The sequence below is a fragment of the Theropithecus gelada genome, chromosome 20, assembly GCF_003255815.1.
Source record: "Theropithecus gelada isolate Dixy chromosome 20, Tgel_1.0, whole genome shotgun sequence".
NCBI classification, from domain to species: domain Eukaryota; kingdom Metazoa; phylum Chordata; class Mammalia; order Primates; family Cercopithecidae; genus Theropithecus; species Theropithecus gelada.
In genome coordinates this window covers 26180738-26203675 of record NC_037688.1, presented here as the reverse complement: position 1 = coordinate 26203675, position 22938 = coordinate 26180738, and the positions used below count along the sequence as shown (strand labels likewise).

General features: G+C 58.1%; 2 protein-coding genes across 4 annotated transcripts in view; one reads left to right on the top strand and one right to left on the bottom strand.

Annotated features, from left to right (window-relative positions):
- SMPD3 (sphingomyelin phosphodiesterase 3) overlaps positions 1-14512 on the top strand; it is a 92366-nt gene extending 77854 nt beyond the window's left edge. Inside the window, exons 3-9 of the mRNA XM_025370228.1 lie at positions 775-2306; positions 8032-8107; positions 8217-8372; positions 9251-9340; positions 9546-9609; positions 11148-11304; positions 11540-14512. Of these exons, the coding sequence (XP_025226013.1) occupies positions 984-2306; positions 8032-8107; positions 8217-8372; positions 9251-9340; positions 9546-9609; positions 11148-11304; positions 11540-11641 (1968 nt within the window). The 5' untranslated portion in view covers positions 775-983 and the 3' untranslated portion in view covers positions 11642-14512. The remainder of the gene's footprint in view (positions 1-774; positions 2307-8031; positions 8108-8216; positions 8373-9250; positions 9341-9545; positions 9610-11147; positions 11305-11539) is intronic.
- Positions 14513-15519: 1007 nt separating this feature from the next.
- The window catches only part of PRMT7 (protein arginine methyltransferase 7), a 47523-nt gene continuing 40104 nt past the window's right edge, over positions 15520-22938 (bottom strand). For 2 of the 3 annotated variants that reach the window (XM_025370227.1, XM_025370226.1), the window contains 5 exons: positions 20264-20425; positions 19111-19185; positions 16898-17058; positions 15980-16076; positions 15520-15733 (listed from right to left, as the gene is read on the bottom strand). In XM_025370227.1, coding sequence (XP_025226012.1) covers positions 15536-15733; positions 15980-16076; positions 16898-17058; positions 19111-19185; positions 20264-20425 — 693 coding nt within the window. In that variant the 3' untranslated portion in view covers positions 15520-15535. Of the gene's footprint in view, positions 15734-15979; positions 16077-16897; positions 17059-19110; positions 19283-20263; positions 20426-22938 lie in introns of all 3 variants that reach the window. The other variant, XR_003117039.1, reaches the window with a different exon arrangement.

Here is a 22938-nt window from a genome sequence, read left to right as displayed (position 1 = left end):
GCAGTTAAAGCTTAGGCCAGACCCATACAGCCCCAGGGAGCTTCTTCAAAAGTCACAGGGACTGTCGGGAACTCTGATGGTTCTGGAAGTTGGTAAGACCCAGGCTGTGCTGGGATCGTCATTGCTGGGGGGTTTCTCCCACGGTCAGTGGAGTGGAAACACCAGGCTTGGTGTGATCCTGCAGGCTGGGGCCACAGTGAGAGCCCGGTTGTGCACGGAGGGGGACTGCCCTTCCCTGTGGCCCTGCCAGCCATACTGCCCTCTGCTCCAGGCGTCTCTGGCCCCTTTGCTCTGCCGTTTGTTCCTGCTCTGTCCGTGACGAGTGGCCATGTTTGTGGCTCCTCTGACCCAGGGTTACTGCTCTCCCATTCTAAAAACCGCCCTGGCTCCTGAAGGGCTTCCAGCGGCCCCCGGCTAGGGTGGGCCCAGGCGTCCTCTAGGATGCCCTGCCTGCTCCCTTTGCACCCACAGATCTGTACCTCTCTGGAAACCAGGGCTATTTTCAAGCAATTGGGTTACAAGGTCAAGAAGATTAGTTAGGGGCAGTCATGTCACCAAGCTATTCGCTCCAAGAGAACAGCACGGATGGAGGAAGTGGTGTGCTGGGGCTGTCTCCCAGCCACCTGCTGAGCCTGCCGGCTCCAGCCTGGTTCTCAGAACTGTCCTGCTCACACCAGGGGAAGCAGGAGTGGGATGAGCTGGGGCGATGGCCCCATATCTGACCCGCTCCCTTAAGATCACTAAAAACAGTCCCCCTACTTTCTGTTTCTGCAGGGTCTGCAGTAGGCCTAGGCATGGCCCACCGAGGTGAACCATGACCGACTGGCCAATACTCACCATTGACCAGCCAGAGTTGCATCTCGCCAGGAGGTGACCCCTCCTCCAGCTGCCCCCAACTCCTCGCCCACCCTCGCCCAGGAAAGTGCCCGCGGCTGCCACGGACACCATGTAGTAGGGCCGGCTGCGGCGCCCAGTGAGCTGCGATGGTTTTGTACACGACCCCCTTTCCTAACAGCTGTCTGTCTGCCCTGCACTGTGTGTCCTGGGCCCTCATCTTCCCATGCTACTGGCTGGTGGACCGGCTTGCTGCCTCCTTCATACCCACCACCTACGAGAAGCGCCAGCGGGCGGACGACCCGTGCTGCCTGCAGCTGCTCTGCACCGCCCTCTTCACGCCCATCTACCTGGCCCTCCTGGTGGCCTCGCTGCCCTTTGCGTTTCTCGGCTTCCTCTTCTGGTCCCCGCTGCAGTCAGCCCGCCGGCCCTACATCTATTCACGGCTGGAAGACAAGGGCCTGGCCGGTGGGGCAGCCCTGCTCAGTGAATGGAAGGGCACGGGGCCTGGCAAAAGCTTCTGCTTCGCCACTGCCAACGTCTGCCTCCTGCCCGACTCACTCGCCAGGATCAACAACCTTTTTAACACCCAAGCGCGGGCCAAGGAGATCGGGCAGAGGATCCGCAATGGGGCCGCCCGGCCCCAGATCAAAATCTACATCGACTCCCCCACCAACACCTCCATCAGCGCCGCTAGCTTCAGCAGCCTGGTGTCACCACAGGGCGGCGATGGGGTGGCCCGGGCCGTCCCCGGGAGCATTAAGAGGACAGCCTCTGTGGAGTACAAGGGTGACGGTGGGCGGCACCCCGGTGACGAGGCTGCCAACGGCCCAGCCTCTGGGGACCCTGTCGACGGCAGCAGCCCGGAGGATGCCTGCATTGTGCGCATCGGTGGTGAGGAGGGCAGCCGGCCACCCGAAGCTGACGACCCTGTGCCCGGGGGCCAGGCCAGGAACGGAGCTGGCGGGGGCCCGAGGGGCCAGACGCCCAATCACAATCAGCAGGACGGGGATTCGGGGAGCCTGGGCAGCCCCTCGGCCTCCAGGGAGTCCCTGGTGAAGGGGCGAGCTGGGCCAGACACCAGTGCCAGCGGGGAACCAGGTGCCAACAGCAAGCTCCTGTACAAGGCCTCGGTGGTGAAGAAGGCAGCCGCGCGTAGGAGGCGGCACCCCGACGAGGCCTTCGACCATGAGGTCTCTGCCTTCTTCCCCGCCAACCTGGACTTCCTGTGCCTGCAGGAGGTGTTTGACAAGCGGGCAGCCACCAAATTGAAAGAGCAGCTGCACGGCTACTTTGAGTACATCCTGTACGACGTTGGGGTCTACGGCTGCCAGGGCTGCTGCAGCTTCAAGTGTCTCAACAGCGGCCTCCTCTTTGCCAGCCGCTACCCCATCATGGACGTGGCCTATCACTGTTACCCCAACAAGTGTAATGACGACGCCCTGGCCTCTAAGGGAGCTCTGTTTCTCAAGGTAGGAGGCCTTGGCCCAGCCCGAGGACCACGTGCCCACCGGTCCTAGAGCCATGCGGGCAGGGGGGCTGCAATGGGGAGTCATCATTGTGGGGGCTGGAGTGGGAGGCAGACGCGGTCTTTCCTGGAGCTGAACAACAGGGCCCTGGCTCGGGGACACAGTCAACAAGAATGCAGGGATGAGCACCGAGGCTCTGGGCTCAGAAAGGCCCATCTGGGTGATCCTGGGCCCGTTCCTCAGATCTCTGAGCCACCATTTCCCCAACTGTAAAGTGAGGAGACGGTGGGAGTGGACCAGAGCAGTAAGACCTGGGAAGGGTTCCAAGCTGGCGCAAGAGTGGCGATGGTGGTCGTGGAGATGGTGGCAGTGATAAAGCGAGGAAGAGCAGGAGGCAGGGCCCCTGTCTGTTCATATGAGGCAGAGAGACCAGCCCAGACCAAGCCAGGCAGGCAGATGGGACCCTCATGTCTCCAGGCCCTGACACCGCCTGGCTCACTGAGGTCACTAGCTTCCCTGGCCTGGACAGCCCTCCCTCCTGGCTGTCGTGCAGCTGCCCTGCCAGGCTGTCTGCCCACCAGCCATGGTTTCGCTTCCATAGTCACTAATTAAAGTGAATCATAATTATTTCTGCTAATTTGGATTCGATTGGAGGAGTTTTTAGGCCGTGGTAATTTGGTCATTATACATTATCTTCCACTGCGCCTGAGACGCTCAGAGTGTTGACTTTTGTTCTCTATCCAAAAGCCGCTCATGGTGCTTCCAGAGTTTTCTGAAGCATCATTTGGCCAGTGGATGCAGCACAGGGCTTTCTGCCCCGAGAGGCAGCAGCCGCTTCAGATGTGGGTTCTGTCCCTTTAGGGTGAGACATGAAAAAGTGGCAGCTCTGCAGGGAGGGCTGTGGCTCAGAGGCCTGCCCAGGGCGGGTTTCCTCACTTCGAAGTTCCCCTCCAGAAGCAACCACGCTCTGCCTGCCCAGGGAAACACTGGTGCACGACCTGGTGCCTGCCAGGAGTGGCGGTGCTTGTCTCCAAGCCCTGCGGGAGCCAGGCAGACAGCAAGGGCCCTGGCCCCCACTTCTGGTTCCTCGATGGCTCTTGTGTGGCTGTGCCAGGCCCAGAGTTTGGGTCCTCTGCTCTTCATTAACTGCAAGGGATGCTGAAATTGAAGCAGCTCCTGACAGATAGATCCAGCGTTCCCATTTTGGCATATGGTTCGTTGGTGTTCTGTTCTCTGGATGTATTTTTGTCTCAGCAGCTAGAGTGACTTTCTGGGGAAGAAGGGGATGTGTTGTCAGGCCCAAGGTGGGAGGGTGTGCCCCTCACTCCCACCCTACTACAGGTGGCTCAGAGGCCGGGGCCTCCCCTGCCCCCTACCCCAGCCCACTTCTGCACAGATCAATCCACACATCCTCTCCCCACCTCCCACTTCCCTCCTCCATGGGGCACCCTCACAGTTCCCACCGAGGTCAACAGTGTCTCCCTGGGACAGCCCCTCCTCCCAGGTTCTGTCCTGAAAGTTCTTTTCATCTTCCTGTACCTCCTGGGTCTCAAACTGTAACCTGATCTATGACATTCAAAAAATTTTTTGTATTGACCTTTTTTTTTTTTTTTTTTTTTTTTTTTTGAGACGGAGTTTCACTCTCATTGTCCAGGCTGGAGTGCAATGGCACAATCTCAGCTCACCACAGCCTCCGCCTCCCGGGTTCAAGCAATTCTCCTGCCTCAGCCTCCCAAGTAGCTGGGATTACAGGCGCCCGCCACCATGCCCGGCTAATTTTGTATTTTTAGTAGAGATGGGGTTTCACCATGCTGGTCAGGCTGGTCTCAAACTCTCGACCTCAGGTGATCCGCCCGCCTCGGCCTTCCAAAGTGCTGGGATTACAGGCGTTTTCCACCACACCCAACCTTGACCAATATTTTAAAATCAAGATATTTCACAGACTTTGCAGGTTCTCTCAGCAGCCTCAGGCCCGCCACATTCCACACCCCACGTGGCTGCGGTGAGCTGGAGCCGTGGTTGGCTGCTCTGCAGTAGGGTTTCTCAGAGACCACCATGGTACCTGCCTGGGAGTGGGACTCTGCAGCTTCCATTTCTGTCCTTTCTAAGGCCCCTCTGCTTTGAACTGGCCCAGACCTCTCCCCCAAGCCCCCAGCCCCGCATTTGGCTGCCTCCAGGACACATCCCCATTCACTCGCAAACCAGACTCAGCCTCTGCCCCAGGCTGCCCCTTTTCCGGGTTCTGCCATCCTGAAGCCAGAAGGACCACCTTGGCTGCTCTGTCCTGTGCCCGATCCATACATCCCTGGCCCCTAGCTCACTTTCCAGATGGCCCTGGGTACACCCCACATCTCCAGCTCCCTTGGCCCAGGCCCCCTCCTCTGCATCAGCCCTGCTGTGGTTTTGGTCACCCTCCCCTCCAGCTGTCCCCCGTCCTCCTTGTCCAAGGCCAGGTGTGACTCCTCTTATGCCCTCTACTGCCTCGGGAAAAGTCTGACCTTCACTTTGTACCACCTCCCCGCCGCCCACCCCCCCGCCACCCTTAGCTCCAGCCCTGCCCCAGCCACAAACCCCACGAGGGGTCCCTGCACCTCTTGCCCCTGCCTGTCTTGGTCCCATACTGGATGTGGCCACACTACCTCATGGAGCTCCCTCAGCGGCCGCCCGCACAATCCACTCTTCCCTTCATGGGCTCCTCTGCCCTCATGCCCAGGGTCTTGTCTGTCCATCAGACAGAGCAGCAGGACAGCAGAGCTGTGGTGTGCCTGCCACACGCGGACCCCAGGGCGGCGAAGTGAAGTACATGGGGCTGCCTCAGGGAGGGGCCCAGCCGGAGAGGGGCCGGGATGCCGGAGGGACTCGCTGCAGAAGCCAGCGGTCCCCTCCTCCCCGGAAGGCCCTCGTGGTTTCCCGTGTGGGACTTCGGAGCCTTCAGGGAAATGCGGCTCTGTGAAGGAAGGGACTGGAATCCTTTTTTCCTCACCTGCAATAGAGCCTCATTCTGGACGCCTCTCCTGTTGACAGTCTTTGCCCACCAGGACTCAAAGGCACAGCCCCTCGTGTGATTGTTTGTTTTTGCAAGAGAAACACAAGGCTCTGTGGCTCCCAAGGCCACGAGCCAGGAATCAATAAGGCCCAGCAAATAATCAAGTGGGTCTTGGCAAGATCACACAGCCGATGAGGAGGGAGAAGCGGGGTGGGAGGCAGCAGGGCCTTGCCACTCCTCCCTCCAGTGGGTTCTCGTCATGCAGGCCAAGTCTGAGGCCTCCCTGTGGGTGTCCGACCCTGCCCGGGATGCAGCATGGGGCAGGTGACACCAAGTGCTGGGTGAGTGAGAAGGCTGCTGAGGAGACACCTGGCAAAGACACCAGTCCCTCAGAAAGCAGCGCAGAGCAGCTCCGACCAACAGATCCCACTGGAAGCTGCCTAGACCACGTGAGCCTGTGACCCCAGCCCACAACGCAACTTCTGGCCTCAGTGTGTTCAACGGTAAAAGTGGCATCGCTTTACCACGTGCCTGAGCCGTTATAAGGACCCAGCAAAGTAATGTCCATGCGCTGCCCCACCCCAGCACAAGCACGCCCGGCCTGAGATGATCCTCACGGAGGAGGAGCAGTAGTTGCCTGGAGATGGCGCCCCCGTGTGGCCATTTATTTATTTAGAGACTCGTTCTGTCGCCCAGGCCAGAGTGGTCCAATGGGGGATCTTGGCTCACTGCAACCTCCGCCCCGCAGGTCCAAGGGATTCTCCTGCCTCAGCCTCCCGGATAGCTGGGATTACAGGCATGCACGCCCAGCTTAATTTTTTTTTTTTTTTTTGGAGACAGAGTCTCACTCTGTCGCCCAGGCTAGAGTGCAGTAGCATGATCTTGGCTCACTGTGACCTTCACCTCCCAGGTTCAAGTGATTCTCCTGCCTCACCCTCCTGAGTAGCTGGGATTACAGGCACGTACCACCACGCCTGGCTAATTTTTGTATTTTTAGTAGAGAGAGGGTTTTGCCATGTTGGTCAGGCTGGTCTCGAATTCCTGACCTTGTGATCTGCCCGCCTCGGCCTCCCAAAGTGCTGGGATTACAGGCGTGAGCCACTGTGCCTGGCACGCCTGCTAATTTTTGTATTCTTAGTAAAGATGGGGTTTCACCATGTTGGCCAGGCTGGTCTCGAACTCCTGAACTCAGGTGATCCACCCACCTCGGTCTCCCAAATTACTGGGATTACAGGCATGAGCCACCGTGCCCAGCTTCATGTGGGCTTTTGAGCATGGCAGCTTCATAAATATTTTGTTTTTGTAGCAGAACCATCAATGCTGCGTGATCTCACAGCCATTCTGGGGGCAGGGATGCTGTTAGGCTAAGGTTTGGGTCTGTCTGTGAGCAAGAAGTGAATGGTGAACCTATGGGGCCGAACAGCCAGACGTTCCATACCCCTGGGTGCCGGGGAAGGAAGGCTGTGCATGTTAGGGCTGGGAAGGGGATGGAGAGCTGTAGAAGGCCGGGAGCACCTGCTGCTGAGGACCTCCAGAGGGAGGAGATAATACCAGCCCGACTGACCGCAGCAGCAAAGGAAGGACAGAGCCAACCGAAGCTGTCGGAGCAGATAGGCTGTGATGTTCGCGCTGCTGTGAGCTCCACAGATGCGGGGCACCCACCCTGCAGCCCTCAGCCCTCAGCCAACAACTGGGACAGGCTGCGTGTCCTGCCCAGCTACCTCCCTGGAGTGCTTTTTGGGTCTGGGGTCTCCCCATCTTGGGAAACCCAGTCTGGAATGGATTTGCACAGCTCAGGGAGGGCACAGAGGCACAAGAGGGAGGGAATCCCAGGGGTAGGGGATGAGGAGCCGGCGAGCAACCTCTCTGTGTGGGGTGTCTCCATGGCCATCCCTCACCTCTCCTGGGCCGGGCACTGACGAGGGTCCCATCTCGCCCCCACCTGGGGTAGGGCAGTTACGAGTTGCCTGTGGGGTACAGTGGAGATGCTCATTTGTATTAAGCCCGTCTTTGGGGGCCTGCCAGGGTCGCCAGCCACCTGGCGGGTGGAAGGCTCTGTCTTGGGTAAAGGAGGTAAGCAGGAGGTTGGGGCAGAGGGGAGGCCTGAAGAGGCTGCCACCACAGTGGGCTCAGGATGGAGCCAGGGGTGTGCAGGGGCCAGCCTGGGACACGGACCAGCGAGCTCTCATCCAAGACTGGGGACGACGGGACCACGGCCTATAAAGCAGATGACTCACCATGTAGCCAGAAGGTGACGAGGCCAGGAGGGGCAGGGTCTGGGCCTCTTACCATGTGGGGTGGGCTCTGAGGCCACACCATGGCACAGGGGCAACCCCCTGAGATTTCAGAGGGAGAGAGCACCAGGGTGTGACTGAGGGAGGGAGGAAAGAGCCACAGGCAGGAGTGGACAAGGAACTAAGAGCCGTGGCCATGCTGGTCACTGGGAGATGGCAGGACCTGGGCCTTGGGGGAGCCTTGGTGCGGTTCGGCACTTCCCCCACGCTTTGCACAGATGGCCACCGGCTCTCCCCACGCCACAGGCCGAGAGTTTCAGCATCCGCCTCCAGCCCAGATCCGTAAGCTCTTAGAAGCAGGACGCGTCCTGTCCTTACTCGGGCCCTAGAATCTAGCCAGGAGCCTGGCTTGTGAGGGTCTGACCTCGTGGGTGGGCACTGCCAGCGTCCTGTGCTCTCAGGGCCACGGCAACTGGCAGGTGGCAGCACTGACCCCCTCCTCCCCCAGGTGCAGGTGGGAAGCACACCTCAGGACCAAAGAATCGTCGGGTACATCGCCTGCACACACCTGCACGCCCCGCAAGGTAGGGCTGCCACCCGCCTGTGCTTTTCTAGGGATGGGATCAGCGCCTGGTGCCTAACTGGGGTCTGGGGCCAGCTTCATCATTCAGTCTCTGTACTTCTGCCCTGCAGAGGACAGCGCCATCCGGTGTGGGCAGCTGGACCTGCTTCAGGACTGGCTGGCTGATTTCCGAAAATCTACCTCCTCGTCCAGCACAGCCAACCCCGAGGAGCTGGTGGCATTTGATGTCGTCTGCGGAGATTTCAACTTTGACAACTGCTCCTCTGGTGAGGCCGGGCTCCTCCCCACTCGGGTCTCCAGCTCTGGGGAGGCTGTGGGCTCAGTCACAGCGAGGCAGACTTCGTTACCAGCTCAGAGAATTCCTGCTCCTCGAGAGCGTGTGGGTGGGGTATTTAGCAAGACTGATTTCTCTGCCCCCTGGAAATCCTAGAACAGGAAGAGCCCACGCTCTGCCTAGAAAGCTGGAAACAGAGATGCCCTAAAAATGAACCTCTGACAAGGAAGGCTGGGGGCCTCTGAAGCAGACGCAGGACGAGTCCACTAGTAACACTCATCAACGGGGTGCCGCGCTCTCACTTTGAGCCAGCTGCCATTCTAATTGCTGTTTCACTTAAGTCTCTTAACAACCCTGAGAGGGAAGCATTGCATGTCTCCACGTGGTGTGGTGGAGGAAGCTGAGACTCAGAGAGGCTGCAGAACCAGCCCAAGGTCACACAGCCAGGCAGTGATTGCACAGGGATCTGAACCCTGGGAATTGCGCCTTAAACCATTAGGGTAAAAGACTCATCATCAGTGAAACAGCAAACACTTGCTGTAAATAACTGATCTGTGGATCCGATGACCATACGGACCTTGTGGGGACCTTCTTTCCTCTGTCCAAGGATAGTGGTCACTGTCACTGTCCTCAGAGGGACAGCCAAAGACCAGGGCGTGTGCTCGGGGAGGTGTTCTCAAGGACACAGAAAAGCAGCGACAAATGAAGCATGGGGGCACCTGACTGGGACCGAGATCCCACTCAGGGGCAGTGGCCTAAAGGACGGGGACCTGGCAGCATGTGGGGAGTAACTGATGGGAAGCAGGGGCGCAGGTCGTGTGGGACAGCAAAGCCCCCTGATGCCTCAGTGTTTCCTCCCTCCCCGCACAGACGACAAACTGGAGCAGCAGCACTCCCTGTTCACCCACTACAGGGATCCCTGCCGCCTGGGGCCTGGGGAGGAGAAGCCGTGGGCCATCGGTGAGCTGGGACTCGGGGAGGAAGATGGGGACTGGGCTCACCACAGGCTTCCCTCAAAGACCACTAGGACCTGCCCCCAAGACCTCTCTGCTGGGAAGGGCCCCACTCTGCTGCCCCTGGCTAGCCCGTGCCCACAGAGACCACCCCCTAGAGGCTGCCTGGGCCCCACCTGCAGCAACTGCTGTCGTCCCCTTTTCCCCCGCAGGTACTCTGCTGGACACGAATGGCCTGTATGATGAGGACGTGTGCACCCCCGACAACCTGCAGAAGTAAGCACTGCACTCCCAGGCTGGGGACAAGGCACTGACGCCCTGACTCAGGTGGAGACAGGGACTGGGCAGGACCCACACCGGAGAGCTCAGCTTGGGCTCATGAGGGCTTTTGTTTGGCGGAAACCTGTCCCTCATCCCACCTTTGATAGCTTTTGAGAGCTGGGAGCTGGGCCAGGCAGGTGGACATCAGGCCCTTACGCCCAGGGGGACTGGCCTTGCTAAATCTCTAGGGGTGTTTCCTAAACCTGTTTTCAGGAGCTGGGCCCCGGCCTGCTGGGTACGGGAGAGGGCCTGGAATTTCCCAGGCCCAGGCCACAGGTCGACCCCTGTGAAAGAGTTGCTGGGTATGGCGCCTGCTGCAGGCAGCCTGGTAGCTTGCAGTGCCAATCAGGCAAAGAGACACCAGCAGCAATAACACACCGACCATTTTCAAAGTAGACACAGTTCCATCCCAGCCAACATTCATTCTTGAGCCCAGTGAGATGTCCATAAAGAACACATCTGAGAGGCCAACAGCAGAACCAATTTATAATTCACAGCCTGAGACTGCAGTCATGGCGATGGTTCCTTGCAGCTAATTTAAGCCAATTAATTAGATTATAGACTAAATTTGAAACATCATCCTATGCTGAGAAAATTCTTTTTATGAGATGATGATTAAAAAGTGACTACCAGTAACTCTCAGATCATTGATGCTGGAATTAATTATCAAAGGCAAAGGACAGTGATGGATTCCATTTCTGAGCTGTAACAATGTTCTGAATGTCATTAGTGTATTTATCTCAAGGCTGATGGAAACTTTGTGGAAACCCATGTTTGCAGGCCCTGCCTCACCGGGTGCCCCTTTGCCATCCGTCCAGGCACTCACTGACCTGGCGGCCTGTGCAGGGTCTCTCACCACTGCACTTCCCATCCCAGGCCCTGGCCCAAGCCTGCCCTCTGCGGTGGGGGCTCCCAGGAGGGGGTCCTAGGTCTCTGGCCCAGTGGTGCTGAGGCCCCAGGGGACAGGCTGACAGGAAGGAGACGGGCACGGAGGCTTGGAGGCTCGGTGACATAAGCAGAGTCACACAGCCACGTAGGGACAGCCCCACATGAGACTCCTCAGAGGTGCTCTCCTGGTTCCCTCAGCCCAGTCAACCTGGGAACAACAGTCACAGGGGTCCCCGAGATTCACGGCAAAGACCAAGCTCCCCAAAACAGCCCCCCTATTGGCTCAGGGCAGAAGCCCATTCTGGGGAATGGGTGGGATCAGTTTTGTCCGAGTTCAGAAAGGGAAAGGGAGTGCTGGCCAGGCTGGGGTGGACGGGACACCTCGACAGGCTCCGGAGCCCCAATTCAGCCAGGAACCCGCAGGCGACTGGGCCTGCCCCCAGCTGAGGCCCTTTTTGGGCCTGCAGGAGAGACAGATCTTAAACCCAGAGCTTTGGTGCCACCACCCGTTCCCACACTGGGGGGAGACCATGGCTCCACAAACAGCCCCTGCCAGGCCCAGGGGCGGGCATGGGGGCTCACCTACCTCCTGTGTGTGTGGACAGGGTCCTGGAGAGTGAGGAGGGCCGCAGAGAGTACCTGGCGTTTCCCACCAGCAAGAGCTCGGGCCAGAAGGGGCGGAAGGAGCTGCTGAAGGGCAATGGCCGGCGCATCGACTACATGCTACACGCAGAGGAGGGGCTGTGCCCGGACTGGAAGGCCGTGAGTCGGGCGGGCCCATGCAAAGACAGAGTGGGGCCTGGGCCCTGCAGCTCTCGACAGCTGACTCCCTGAGACCCCACGCCCCGTCACTCCCTCAAACCCTTAGGGCCCCAGGTCCTCCAGGTCCCAGCCCACCCCAGCCAGGGGCCTCACTTCGGGGATCCCCAGCCCGCTCCCTGCAGGATGCCCTTGGAATCTGACCAAGGCTGTTTCTCCCCTCTCCCACTCGCCCCAGGAGGTGGAAGAATTCAGTTTTATCACCCAGCTGTCCGGCCTGACGGACCACCTGCCAGTAGCCATGCGACTGACTGTGTCTTCAGGGGAGGAGGAGGCATAGACCGTCTGGAGCAGCGGGGCCTCTGCCAGCCCTTGGAGCCGCAGCCCATCCCTGGGCCGTGTCCCCTCCATCGAGCTCCTGGTGCTTGGGGGAGGAGGACGAGGACAGGGACAGGGAGGGAGCCACAGTCAGTGCCCGGGAACCTGGAAGCTGCGCTGCTCTGCACCTCTGGGCCTCACTGCAGACAGACAGAGGAGTCAGGCCCGCCCCGGGAGCCTCCGGCTGCCTAACCAGTGCCATTCTTTCACAACGTGATTTTCTACAAATCTACAGCACAACCGAGTTTGTAACCCGTGGGTTAGTATGAGGACCGGGTTCATGTACTCTCTGTGTCTCTTCTTAAGCTTCGTCCAGGGTTCTTTATTTTTGTCTGCTGCCAATGTCGTCTCGCATGCCTGCACCCTCGCATGCACGCTGCCCGCATGCCACGTGCCACGCTGTAGCCACAGACCCCTTGCTCGGGCCTCACCCAAGGCCAAACTCCAAACAATCAGAACCAGCCAAAGAAGCACTTCCTGGGCACGGCCGCCAGCTCTCCCGCCTCCAGTGTGGGCTGGCTCCCGCAGGGTCCCAGGGCTGCGTCTCTACCAGCCAGCCAGGGCTCTTCCCAGGGTCTCCCATTCAAGGGCGATTACATTTTAAAAAGAAAAATAGAAAAAGGTTAATCACAAAACCAACCCTCACTTCACAGGGTCTGTAAGTCACAGAACTTTGCTCTTCCCGAGACAGGGTCCCTTCGCCAGCCCAGGCACAACAGGGTCCGGCAGGCTCTGGCGCCCCGGGCTCCCTCTGGGAGCCTCCCATCTGGGCAGTGGAGCCATAAACGGGGAATCCAAGAAGACAGCATCCACTTTTTTTTTTTTTTTTTTTTTTACAGGAAGAAGGGACTCACAGCATAAAGGGGGGTGGGGGGATCCTGATTTTGAAAATAACCTATTTGTAGCTTCTCTTCTATCAAAACCAACACATCCTCTTCTTTCTGCCAATCCTCTCTCCCCTCCGGACACCTCTCTGGTTCGGGACCAATCCCTCCCTGGGGACGTGCCCCACCCGCGTGCCGGCTGAGCTCAGGAACCCCTGCCTGCCCCCTGGGTCTGCGGTTCTGGTCTCCCAGGCCCATCCTCAACAGCTACCCCAGCCAACACCAAGGCCACAAGGGGACCCCGGCCTAGGAGGCAGGAAGCCAAGGTGCAGACAGCAGCCTGGCCCTCACCAGTGCATGGGCTGGGGCAGCAAGGCTGACAGTTGCCGCATGCCCAGGGCAGGGTGTGGTACTGGCACCCAGGTTCAGCATGGCAGAGCTGGCCAACAGCCTGTGGTCCCTGATCTGCCTCCAGCCCCCAGGCCCCTTCGGCAGCACTGCCTCTGCCCACCTGCCTTTAACAGACGCCAGGGCTGCTCCTGTCATGCCGCGAAGGTTTTGTCCGTTTCATAGTTTGAGACTCAACTTGAGGGACTTTTTGACAATCCCTGCTGACCTCCGCTCCTTGTGGTGCCCTGGCCCTGTACCTAGCCTGGCCCAGGGCTGGCTTTGCCTGGCGAGGCTGGAGGGAGCACCAGGACCTGCTGTCTGTTGTCAGCCCCTCCTGGTGCTGGTGCCCTGATGCTGTGCCTTGTCACCCATTGAGCTGCAAGAGGGACCAAGAGGAGGCCACGCAGCCAGCCAGACGCCCAGCCCTCTGCTGGGGCAGACAACGCTGCAGAGCCCGGGGAGCCTGGCGCTAGGACGTGCGTCCTTGTGACACTGGCCTGTCTGAACTCACCTGGCCTGGGAAGCACCGTCTGTGCCCGGATCCAAGCCCTGCCACCTCGAGTCCAGAGCCAGGAAGGGGCTGCTGAGGGAGAGCATCCTGCTGGGCTCTCTGCTCGGCCCGCCCCTCCAAGGGTCTGGCCTGTGAGCCTTGACTGGGCTTCATGCTGTGGAGGCCCCCCCCCCCACCTCCCTGAAGCAGCTGGGACTCTGCTCACACAAGCGACTGGGCTGGCCCTGGACCCTTAGACCCCAAGCCCATGCTGGCTGCCTGCACACAGAGAGCAGCTGAGGCCCAGGCAGGGCCCCCACACCAGACCCCAGCATAGCTTCCCCACCCAGGCACCCCCTTCCCAGGGCAGCAGGTGTGGGAGTCAGGGCCGCACGCTCCTCCCCTCCCACCTCACAGGCAGCCTTAGGCAAGTCATTTTCTGTCATCACAAGGTTGCCTCTGCCTAGTCAGGTCCTGGCGTCCAGAGTAAGGACGTGCGGCCCCCAGGCCCCTGCACACCTCCCTCAGCGCCAAGGCCGGGATCCCCTACCCACGTGTCCCATAGTGGCTGCCTGTGGATTCCTGGGCCTTGTGTACAGGCCAGGCCCTTCCACTGATTTTTAAGTGAAACATTGCTGAATCTCAGATTCTGTGGCATCTAAGGCCTAGCAGGGGTGGGCACACGGGTCACCCGAGGCCCACACCAAGGCTCTGTGCCTGCCCCAGGCCCAGTCTCAAAGGAAGCCACGAGGCGCGGGGGCCGCTGAGGAAGGAAATGTTCATTTCATTCGTCCATAACCACCTTAAGTTTTAAGTATATCAATCTTGATGCTTTTTAACTATTGCTTTTTAACTTGCTGAGATTTAGAAATACTGTTATAAAAAAACTTTTTTAATTTCTGTATTTTTTCTGTATTGTATCTTCACGGGACATTAGGGGTTTTCTATGGTAAGCACACCTACGGTTTTGGTAACATTATCAAATATATATCCAGACGGTTCTTCCCTAGAAGAAAAACAAATCTTTACACCTGATAAGATATTTTGAAAAGAGAGGTGTTCTTTTTCCTTATTGGTGCTGAAAGGAAGGATGGATAACGAGGAGAAAATAAAACTGTGAGGCTCAAGGCTGGTGTTCTCCACTTATTTCAGCGACAAGCTGGGGCCAGGCCTCAGGGGCATGGAATTCCTGCCTCCAACTGCAGGACAGGAGCTGCCCAAGTCTGCCTAAATCCGAGGACACCGGAACTCTGCTCATACAGGCGGCTCGGCTGGCCTGGCACAAGCCTCACCTCCTGAGCTGTGAGCCAGAGGCCACTGGGTTCTCTCACTTGGTGTCTGCTGTTACCTGAGAGCTGGGACATAACCAAGGGGGGTTAGTGTGTGAGAGAAGCAAGGCCACGGCGCCTCTGGCCTCTCAGGTGAAGTGGGGTTGGGCAGGGGCTGCTCCCCGCTGTACCCCACCTGCAGGAGGGGCTTTCCAATCCGAGGGCGGTACAGGGAACAGGGCTGCCTCGCGGCTCCTCTGATAGCCACTTTCCTGGGTCTGCATCTCAGTAACTGCTCTGGAACAGCTGCCTTGTGTCCAGTCTCAGGTCCTGGCAGGCTACCAGCTGGTGCAGCACTGAGGCCAGACACCTATGGATGTGGCTTGAAGTTACCTGGCAGATGAGGGCCAGAACCCAGGCCCAGCCAGGGTCCTCAAGCCCCAGAGACCCAGCCACATTCAGTGTCTCCACCCTCCTAGCAGAAGCCAGAAGAGCAGGGACCCGGAGATCCCCGAGTGGGACGGGCAGGACAGGCTCCTGCCATGGGGACTGCTCGCCAAGGGTGGCGTGGACAACCGCACCCGCCAGCCCCACAAGCCCCCTGTGGTTCCACTTCCTCCCCAGCTGAGGAGGGATGTCTCCACACTGGAGCTTTCTCAGCACCTCAGAAGCACAAGCAGGGGGGTCTCCCCCGCCCCTCCAGGGCTCCAAATTCAGTCACCCTCTCATGCTCCCTGCCACAGCTGGAGCCAGAGGCCAGCAGTGCAAAGATACAACATGGCGCAGTCTTTCCCATCCCCGAGGCCGAGCAGCTCCCGGAGAGGAGAGGAGAGCCTTCAGCCTTCCCCACTAGAAAGCCATGAGCCACTCAGAACCCACAGCCCTCAGGCCACTTTATTGCTCAGGAGTGGTGAGTCTGGGGTGTCTGTAAGCCTGAACTCCATGGTGATGTCACCTGTGCTGGGGTGAAACTCCACCACATAGCTGACCGGCTGCGGGCCGCCCAGCGGTGCTCTGGGATCCAGGACAGGGCTGAAGAAGTAGACAGCCTGCTTGCAGTGGGGGTTCCAACAGCAGCCTCCCTGTAGGATGAAGAGCAGGAAGACAGTGAGAGCTCCCTGGCACCGGAGCCTCCTTCCTGGCCAGCCTCCAGCCCAAGCAGCTCGCAGCAGAGAGAAGCTGCGCAGGGGCCAGATGTCCCAGGGGGTCATCATCTGGCCCGAAGAACTTGTGAGACACACCCGGAGCACAGGGGCAGGGAGGCCTCCCCAGGCGGCGCCTGCTCTCAGGGTCTGCACGCACACTGGGGCTCGGCGCGCAGGCACTACCTCGGGGTCTGCAGGCTCCAGGAGGCCAGTGCTGAGCGTGCACTCCGGTGTCAGGTGGTACTCCATCCACAGCACTGCTGCGTGGCTCCTCCCAGGCCTGCCAAGGAGAGGGGGGACCCAGCAGAAGCAGTCACACAAGAGGCAGGGGGGCACGGCTGCAGCTCCTGCTGCTTTCCAGAAACCTGTGGTCTTCCCCATTTCCTTCCTGCCCCTCCGTGAGCTCCTAGTGCCACATCCAACTGAATGTTCCTCAGAAAAACCCCAGCCAGAACAGCCGCAGCCGAGCCCCGACCTGAGCCAACCCGAACCCTGCAGCCAGGCCACACATGGGGCAGGGCCAGTGTGGTTGCAGGGTCCAGGGGGCTTGAGGCACAGCCTGGCACTGAAGGCTGGAAAGCCCCTCTGATAGCCCAGACAGCAACCCTGGGAGCTCAGGTGGCGGCGCCCACCCTGCCTGGCTGCCTGTCCCGAGTTGGGAGGCGCTTCCGGGGAAGAAGTCACTCCTCGGGCGAGGTGGGGTGAGGGCCGGAGTGGGACAGGGCTGCCGGTGCCTGGACGCCCGCAGCACTCCCTGACCCTGACCTGCTTCAGCTCCCAGGAGGGTTCAGGAAAATGGTGCATCGGTGACCACAGGAACTAAGCTCCCATCTTCCTGAGGTGTGATCCAACAAGGGAGCCTCAGCTGTGGGGAGTGAGCAGAGCCCTCCCTGGCTCCCCCCGCCGACCGGCACACACGGGACCGTGGGAACCACCACACACGCAGGGCCACTCTGACAGGGAAGGGCAAGGTCATGGGAAGGACGAATACCCCATCCACGCGTCAGCGTCTCCCAGGCCAGCTGTGCTCACCATGGGGGTGAGAACTCCAAGGGCAAGCAGCAGCCCCTCCCTGCCCCCCCGGGCCCTCCCTACACCCACCTCCTTAGCTCCATGGTGCCCTCGGCACACAGGGGCCGTGGGGGCACCAGCTGCCGGAAGTCAAAGGCCAGGATCTGCCGGGGCTCGGAGAGGCTGCGGCACGGGTACTCCCACAGTGGGTGGGGCTCAGCCTCCCTGCTCTCCCTGAAGTCCAGGGCACGCTGCGAACAGAAAGGGGCCTGGGGGCTGCAGAGACAGGCCGGCAGCCAGACAGAGGGACCCCTCCCCGGCTTGGCTCTCACTGACTGCAGTCACAAGGGGTGTGTGCTCTCCCACAAAGATGCCGAGCGCCCAGCAGACCAGCGGCTCCCCAAGCACCGCTGGCTCTGAGCCCTCACTCTCCGGATTTTTAAGATGGGGTGGTGTCGCCTGTCTCAAGCTGTTCTGAGGACCACACGTCTACATCACTGGTGAGAACACCCAGCACCTAGAAACCTGGTGACCACGAAAGCTGTGTGGCCCTGACAGGTGGGCCCCAGGCCATGGGGAGGGATAAATGCGTGAGAGTACAGCCCCGGTGCCTGGCGGCAGGTTGGGGGCACCTGCATCCAGGAGGGATGCAGAAAGTTGCCTGGAGGAGGGGAGCTGACAGTCAAATGGGAGCCGGCAGAAGGGCCAGAGGGGGCCTTGAGGATAGAGCTAAGCCAGGAGAGCAGGCCAGGGCATCCAGGCCAGCTGGACCACTCTGCGATCTACAAGTTCATGTGGGCTCCTTGTGGAGGACGGCCAGAGCAGGAGGGGCCCAAACCAGGACGGCAGCAGTCGGGGGACAGCCTGGGTTGGAGGCTCACTGGGAGCACGAAGACCAATGGCAGGGGACGGGAGGACTCTCGAGGGAGGATGCCCAGGGCCCTGGGCCTGGCTGGTCATGTGAAGTGGTGCCAGGTCTAAGACAGGGCACTGGAAGGGCCAGGCTGAGGGTGGGGAAGGGCAGGTGGATTTGGAAAGCGTAAAAAAATGCCTGGCGCCCCACTGTGGGATACCCACCACTCTCGGCCATCTGCCTGAACACACAAGAGACAGACACTGGCCCAGGACCAGAGTGGCAGAACCGTATCAGCAAGAGGGGACAGGGACAGCCAGGGTGGGCAGGCCGAGAGCAGGGGCCCAAGGGAGCACATGGATCCAGAGCATGTAGGGCTCAGCACGAAGGAGATTTCTAGAAGCATGGAACAGTCAGTGATCTGCTGTGAGGGGCAGGCAAGATGCAAACTGAAAATATCCACTAGGTTTAATTTACTTAAAAGTGTTCACACACAGGCAATCCATGTTCACTGTGGGAAAATGTGAACAGAAAGGTGAGCAGAAGCAGAAAAGCCCCACCTCCCGATGCACAGCCACTGCTGCGGGGCCACCACTGCTTCCCACCCCTCCGGTGCCCATGAGATTTCTTTTTCTTGAGACAGGGTCTTCCTCTCTCACCCAGCCTGGAGGCAGTGGCGCAAACGCAGCTCACTGCAGCCTCGACCTCCCAGGCTAAAGCCATCCTCCCACCTTAGCCTCCTGAGTAGCTGGGAATACAGGTGTGCACTACCATGCCTGGCTTTTTTGTAGACACAGGGTCTTGCTATATTGCCCAGGCTGGTCTTGAACTTCTGGGCTCAAGCAATCCACCTGCCTCAGCTTCCCAGAGTGCTGGGATGACAAGCAGGAGCCACGTGCATTTCCTTAATACACAGCACGGCCCATGCTCCTCACCCTGCCCCTCTCACATGGATGGAACGGGACTCTCAGCTTCAGTCCCCATGAATCCAAGAACCACTGGCACTGTCAGGACGGCCCATGGTTCTGGGGAACGTGGGCCCAGTTACTACTGTTCAGGGCGCTGCCAACCCCTACACCATGTAAATAACCTGTGGGACACTCCTCAGGTACCCCTCCCCGGGAATGGAGCCCCCACCGTGGAAATGACTAAGAAGGTTCCCAGACTGTTTTTGGAAAGGCTGCCCCAATAGGAAACAAGCTGCGGGCACTGGCGGGGGCAATTCCAATGACGGGACATGTGGGCCCAGTGGAGATTCTGACTCAGGGTGACAGCACGGAGCCAAGAACAGGGCTGGTACCAAGCAATGCTCATGGTGAACCACACAAAATGGCAGCCCCTGACCTCACTGCCCCCAACAGAAGAGCCTGTGCTGCCCAAGCCAGGACCCTGTCAGAGGCCTGTGCCACAGGAGCAGGTGGGCGGGACTGCGCAGTGTGGCCCTGCCTACCTTAATCATGTCGTCCATGATGTGCACGTCGAAGCCTTCGCAGTCACCACAGGGGCTCCGGATCCGCCACAGGTCCTGTGAGGAAGGAGCAGCCCCGTCCACACCCGCCCGCCAGGGCACAGGGAAGTGTGGCAGCAAGAACAAGAGGCACATCTTGCTGTTCCCTGCACACCTGAAAGAGACCCCCAAGCATGAAGGGGCTCAGAGAGAACAAAGATCCACAGCGGTTTCTGTAACGGACTGGGTTGGGCGGGAACCTGCAAGCTCTGACATGACACCTGAGTCCTCTCCTATAAGGGACAGTCAGCCAAAGCTACCAGGCTGGGGGCTGCACACTCCTATCCGGGCCATCCTCAACACCATTTCTTCAGGAAGAAATCTGTAAGCCAATTCTCTCCCCAGCATCACCTCCAGTTCACGAGGATGCCGGGGAAAGAAAAAGGCCCTGCCCAGAGGAATCCAGAGGACACTCAGGCCACACGGCCTTCCCTCCCTTCCTCCTGGTCACACGCATGGATCATGACATCCCCTCTTTGGCCACGAAAACCAGTATTCATGTGGAAATCTGATTAGGTAAACAAGTAACACAGGAGAAACGCCCAGAATGTGTGATGGAGCCACTCAGCTAAGAGAGAAAACCACTCTCATCAAATGAGATACGCTCTCCATCCAGGGTAAAGCTTTTCGAAATCCTTTTAATAAAACTGCCCTTCCCAAAATGACTTTGTGACTGTGGTTCTGCTCTGATGAGAAAATTAAAAGGAAGCTTTTCCATTTTTTCTTGCATAAAGCAGCTGACTCTCCCATCTCAAAATGCTTTTAACAACTAAAGCCTCGGCTCTTAACGAGAGCAGAGCAGGCCACACGGCATGGCTTCTGAAACGCTTAATTTATATTTTTAAATTATTCTGATAAGCCACAATTGTAAAATGACAACACTCAGCCATTTCCATTATCGTATGTCAAATTATCGCATTTTTAAAAAGGCAAGCATCTTCCATTCAACCCCACAGTGTGCTGACACAGAAACAAAACACAAGCTCCAATCATCAAGGCCCGAGTTGCTCTACAGGCGCCCAAGGTTCCTGCAAGAAAACAAGGTTCCCCACTCGCCTCCTCTGCTTTTTTCTGCAACACCCCCTGGGTGGCCTACCCTGAACTCCACAACCACAGCGTGCAGCGAGGCTGCCTGGGGCATCACCACGGCGCCTGGCCCCAGGTGCTGGTCCACAGCGGTCCGCACGTACCAGAAGTAGAGGTTGTGCCACGGCAGCAGGCTGGTAGTGAAGAACGGCTCGCCCAGGAGGAGAGAGACCTGGTGAGCAGGGCGAGAAGCAGGGCCCAGGTGTCAGGAGGTGTCAGGAACAGGGAGCAATAGGCCACTCAGTCACTCAAGTTACTCCCTCGCTCCCTCCCTCCCTCAGTCACTCATTCAGTCACTCATTCCCTCCCTCCCTCCTCAGTCCCTCTCTCCCTCAGTCAAAAAGCAAGGCAGCAAGGCACTCTGTACCTGCCCTGGAGGCTTTAAAGAATACCACCAGATATGAGTCCCCTGCTCAGGAGAGCAGAGTGGAAGATGGAAGCAGACAAAGTGCAGCTGACCCCATGCAACAGAAAAAAGCAAGGAAGGGGGTCATGGCGGGACCCCAGAAATAAATGTGCCAGAGGGGGCTTCCAGAGTGGCATCCTGCCAACCCTCACTGGACACTTTATCTCAGGACTTACTCCATCTCCCTCCCCAGGCTCTGAGCACCACAAGAGCAGGGACTGGCGGCCCAGCATCCCCAGCAGTGGGCCAGTGCCGTGACCAGATGTTCCGTGAACATTTGTGAGTAAATGAACAAATGCATGGCAAGGAGCCTGAACGGCCAAGGGAGGAGCAGCAGAGGCAAGAGTGAGGCCAGGAGACAGCAAGGTCCCCCAAGGTGAGGGTGTGGAGCTGGACAGGAGCCAGGACAGGATAAGGGGCTGGACTCATCCCGGAGGCGGCAGCGGCGGGGGTGGTGGGTGTCACTAAAAGCTTTCAAGAGGGGTTCAAAATCAGAAGGAATGTGATTTAGAAGATCCTGCTGAGGACCATGAAGTGTGGAAGGGAATCTGCAGGTGCTCGGGACGGAGGCGACCTGGGAGAGTGCAGAAACAGTCCAGGCAAGAAATGGAGACTGCAGGGTGGGAGGGGTGGGAGGAGAGGAAGGGGTGGCAGAGGGTGAGGCAGCCGACCCCGGGCAGGCCCAAGCAAACAAGTACCAAAGCGGGGCCAGTCAGAGATGAGGGAGATGCAGCGGGAAATGCTGGGAGACAGAAAGGGCTGCCCTGAGTGCTTCCTGGCTTCCCCCCGACAGCATCAGGAACAAGGCAAGAATGCCCACTCCCACCACTCCAATTCAACATGACCCGGTCTACCGGTACACCATACAATGGCTTTCAGAATCATCTCCTATGCCCTCATCTATGACGGAGAAAAAGGGTGACTTGTGGACGAATACTTATAGCAGCATTACTCACAACAGCCTCAAAGTAGGAGCCACCCAAATGTCCATCAGCTGATGAACAGATAAATAACATGGTCTATCCAAACAATGGAATCTTATTGAGCAAGAAAGAGAAATAAGGTATTGATTCAGGCTACGACATGGATGAGCCCTGAAAACATGAAGCCATATGAGAGGCCAGCCATGAAAGACCACACACTATCTGATTCCATTCACACGAGACGCCCAGAATGGGCAAGCTGAAGACAGAAAGGAGAGTGGGTGCCCTGGGCTGGGGACTGCAGACAAATGGTGTGTGACTGCCAATGGGTAATGAAAGGGTTCTTAAACTGATGTGGCGATGGTTACACAACCTTATGAATACACAAAAATCACTGAGTGAATCATAAAGTATGTGAATTATATCTCAATAAAACTGTTATTTTTAAAATGGGCAAAAGGCTTGAATAGACATTTCACCAAGCAAGACATAAGCACATGAAATGATGCTCACCATCATCAGTCATTAGGCAAATACAAATTAAAACCATGCGGAGACATCACCACACTCCCACTAAAATGCTTATGCTAAAACAAGCCAATGCCAAGTGCTGGTGAGGATCCGAGAACCTGGACCCTCAGACGTTATCGATGGGGATGTCAAATGGACAGCCACTTCGAACAACAGTTCAGCAGCTTCTTAAAAAGTTGACCGTAACTACCACACGACCCAGCAATCCACACCAAGGCATCTGCATAAGAGAACTGAGGACCCATATCCTCACTAAGACCGGTGAACCCATGTTCACAGAAGCCTTATTCAAAGTGGCCAGAAACTGGACACAATCCAACTGTCAATAAGCAGGTGAATGGACAGCCACACCGCGGAATGCCATGCAGCCTTAAAAAGAATGAAATGGGTGAACCTCAAAGACATGATGCTCAGTGAAAGGAGCCAGACTCGCAAGACCACACACAGTGTACCTCACTCTTCAGAAAAGCCAGAAGAGGCACACACTGGAGACAGAAACCAGACCAGTGGCTGCCAGGCCTGGGGCATGAGCATGCTGACTATCAACAGGCTCCCAGGAATTTGGGAGGTAACAGAAATGTTCTCTTTTCATTCCAATTTTTTTTTAGAGACAAGGTATCACTCTGTCAGCCATGCTGTAGTGCTCTGCCATAAGAATGGCTCACTGCGGCCTCCAACTCCCGGGCTCAGGCGATCCTCCCACCTCACCTTCCTGGGACTACAGGCACATGCCACCACTCTGGGTTAATTTTTCTTTCTTCTTTTTTTTTTTTTTTTTTTTTTAATAGAGACAGGATCTCCCTATGTTGTCCAGATTGGTCTTGA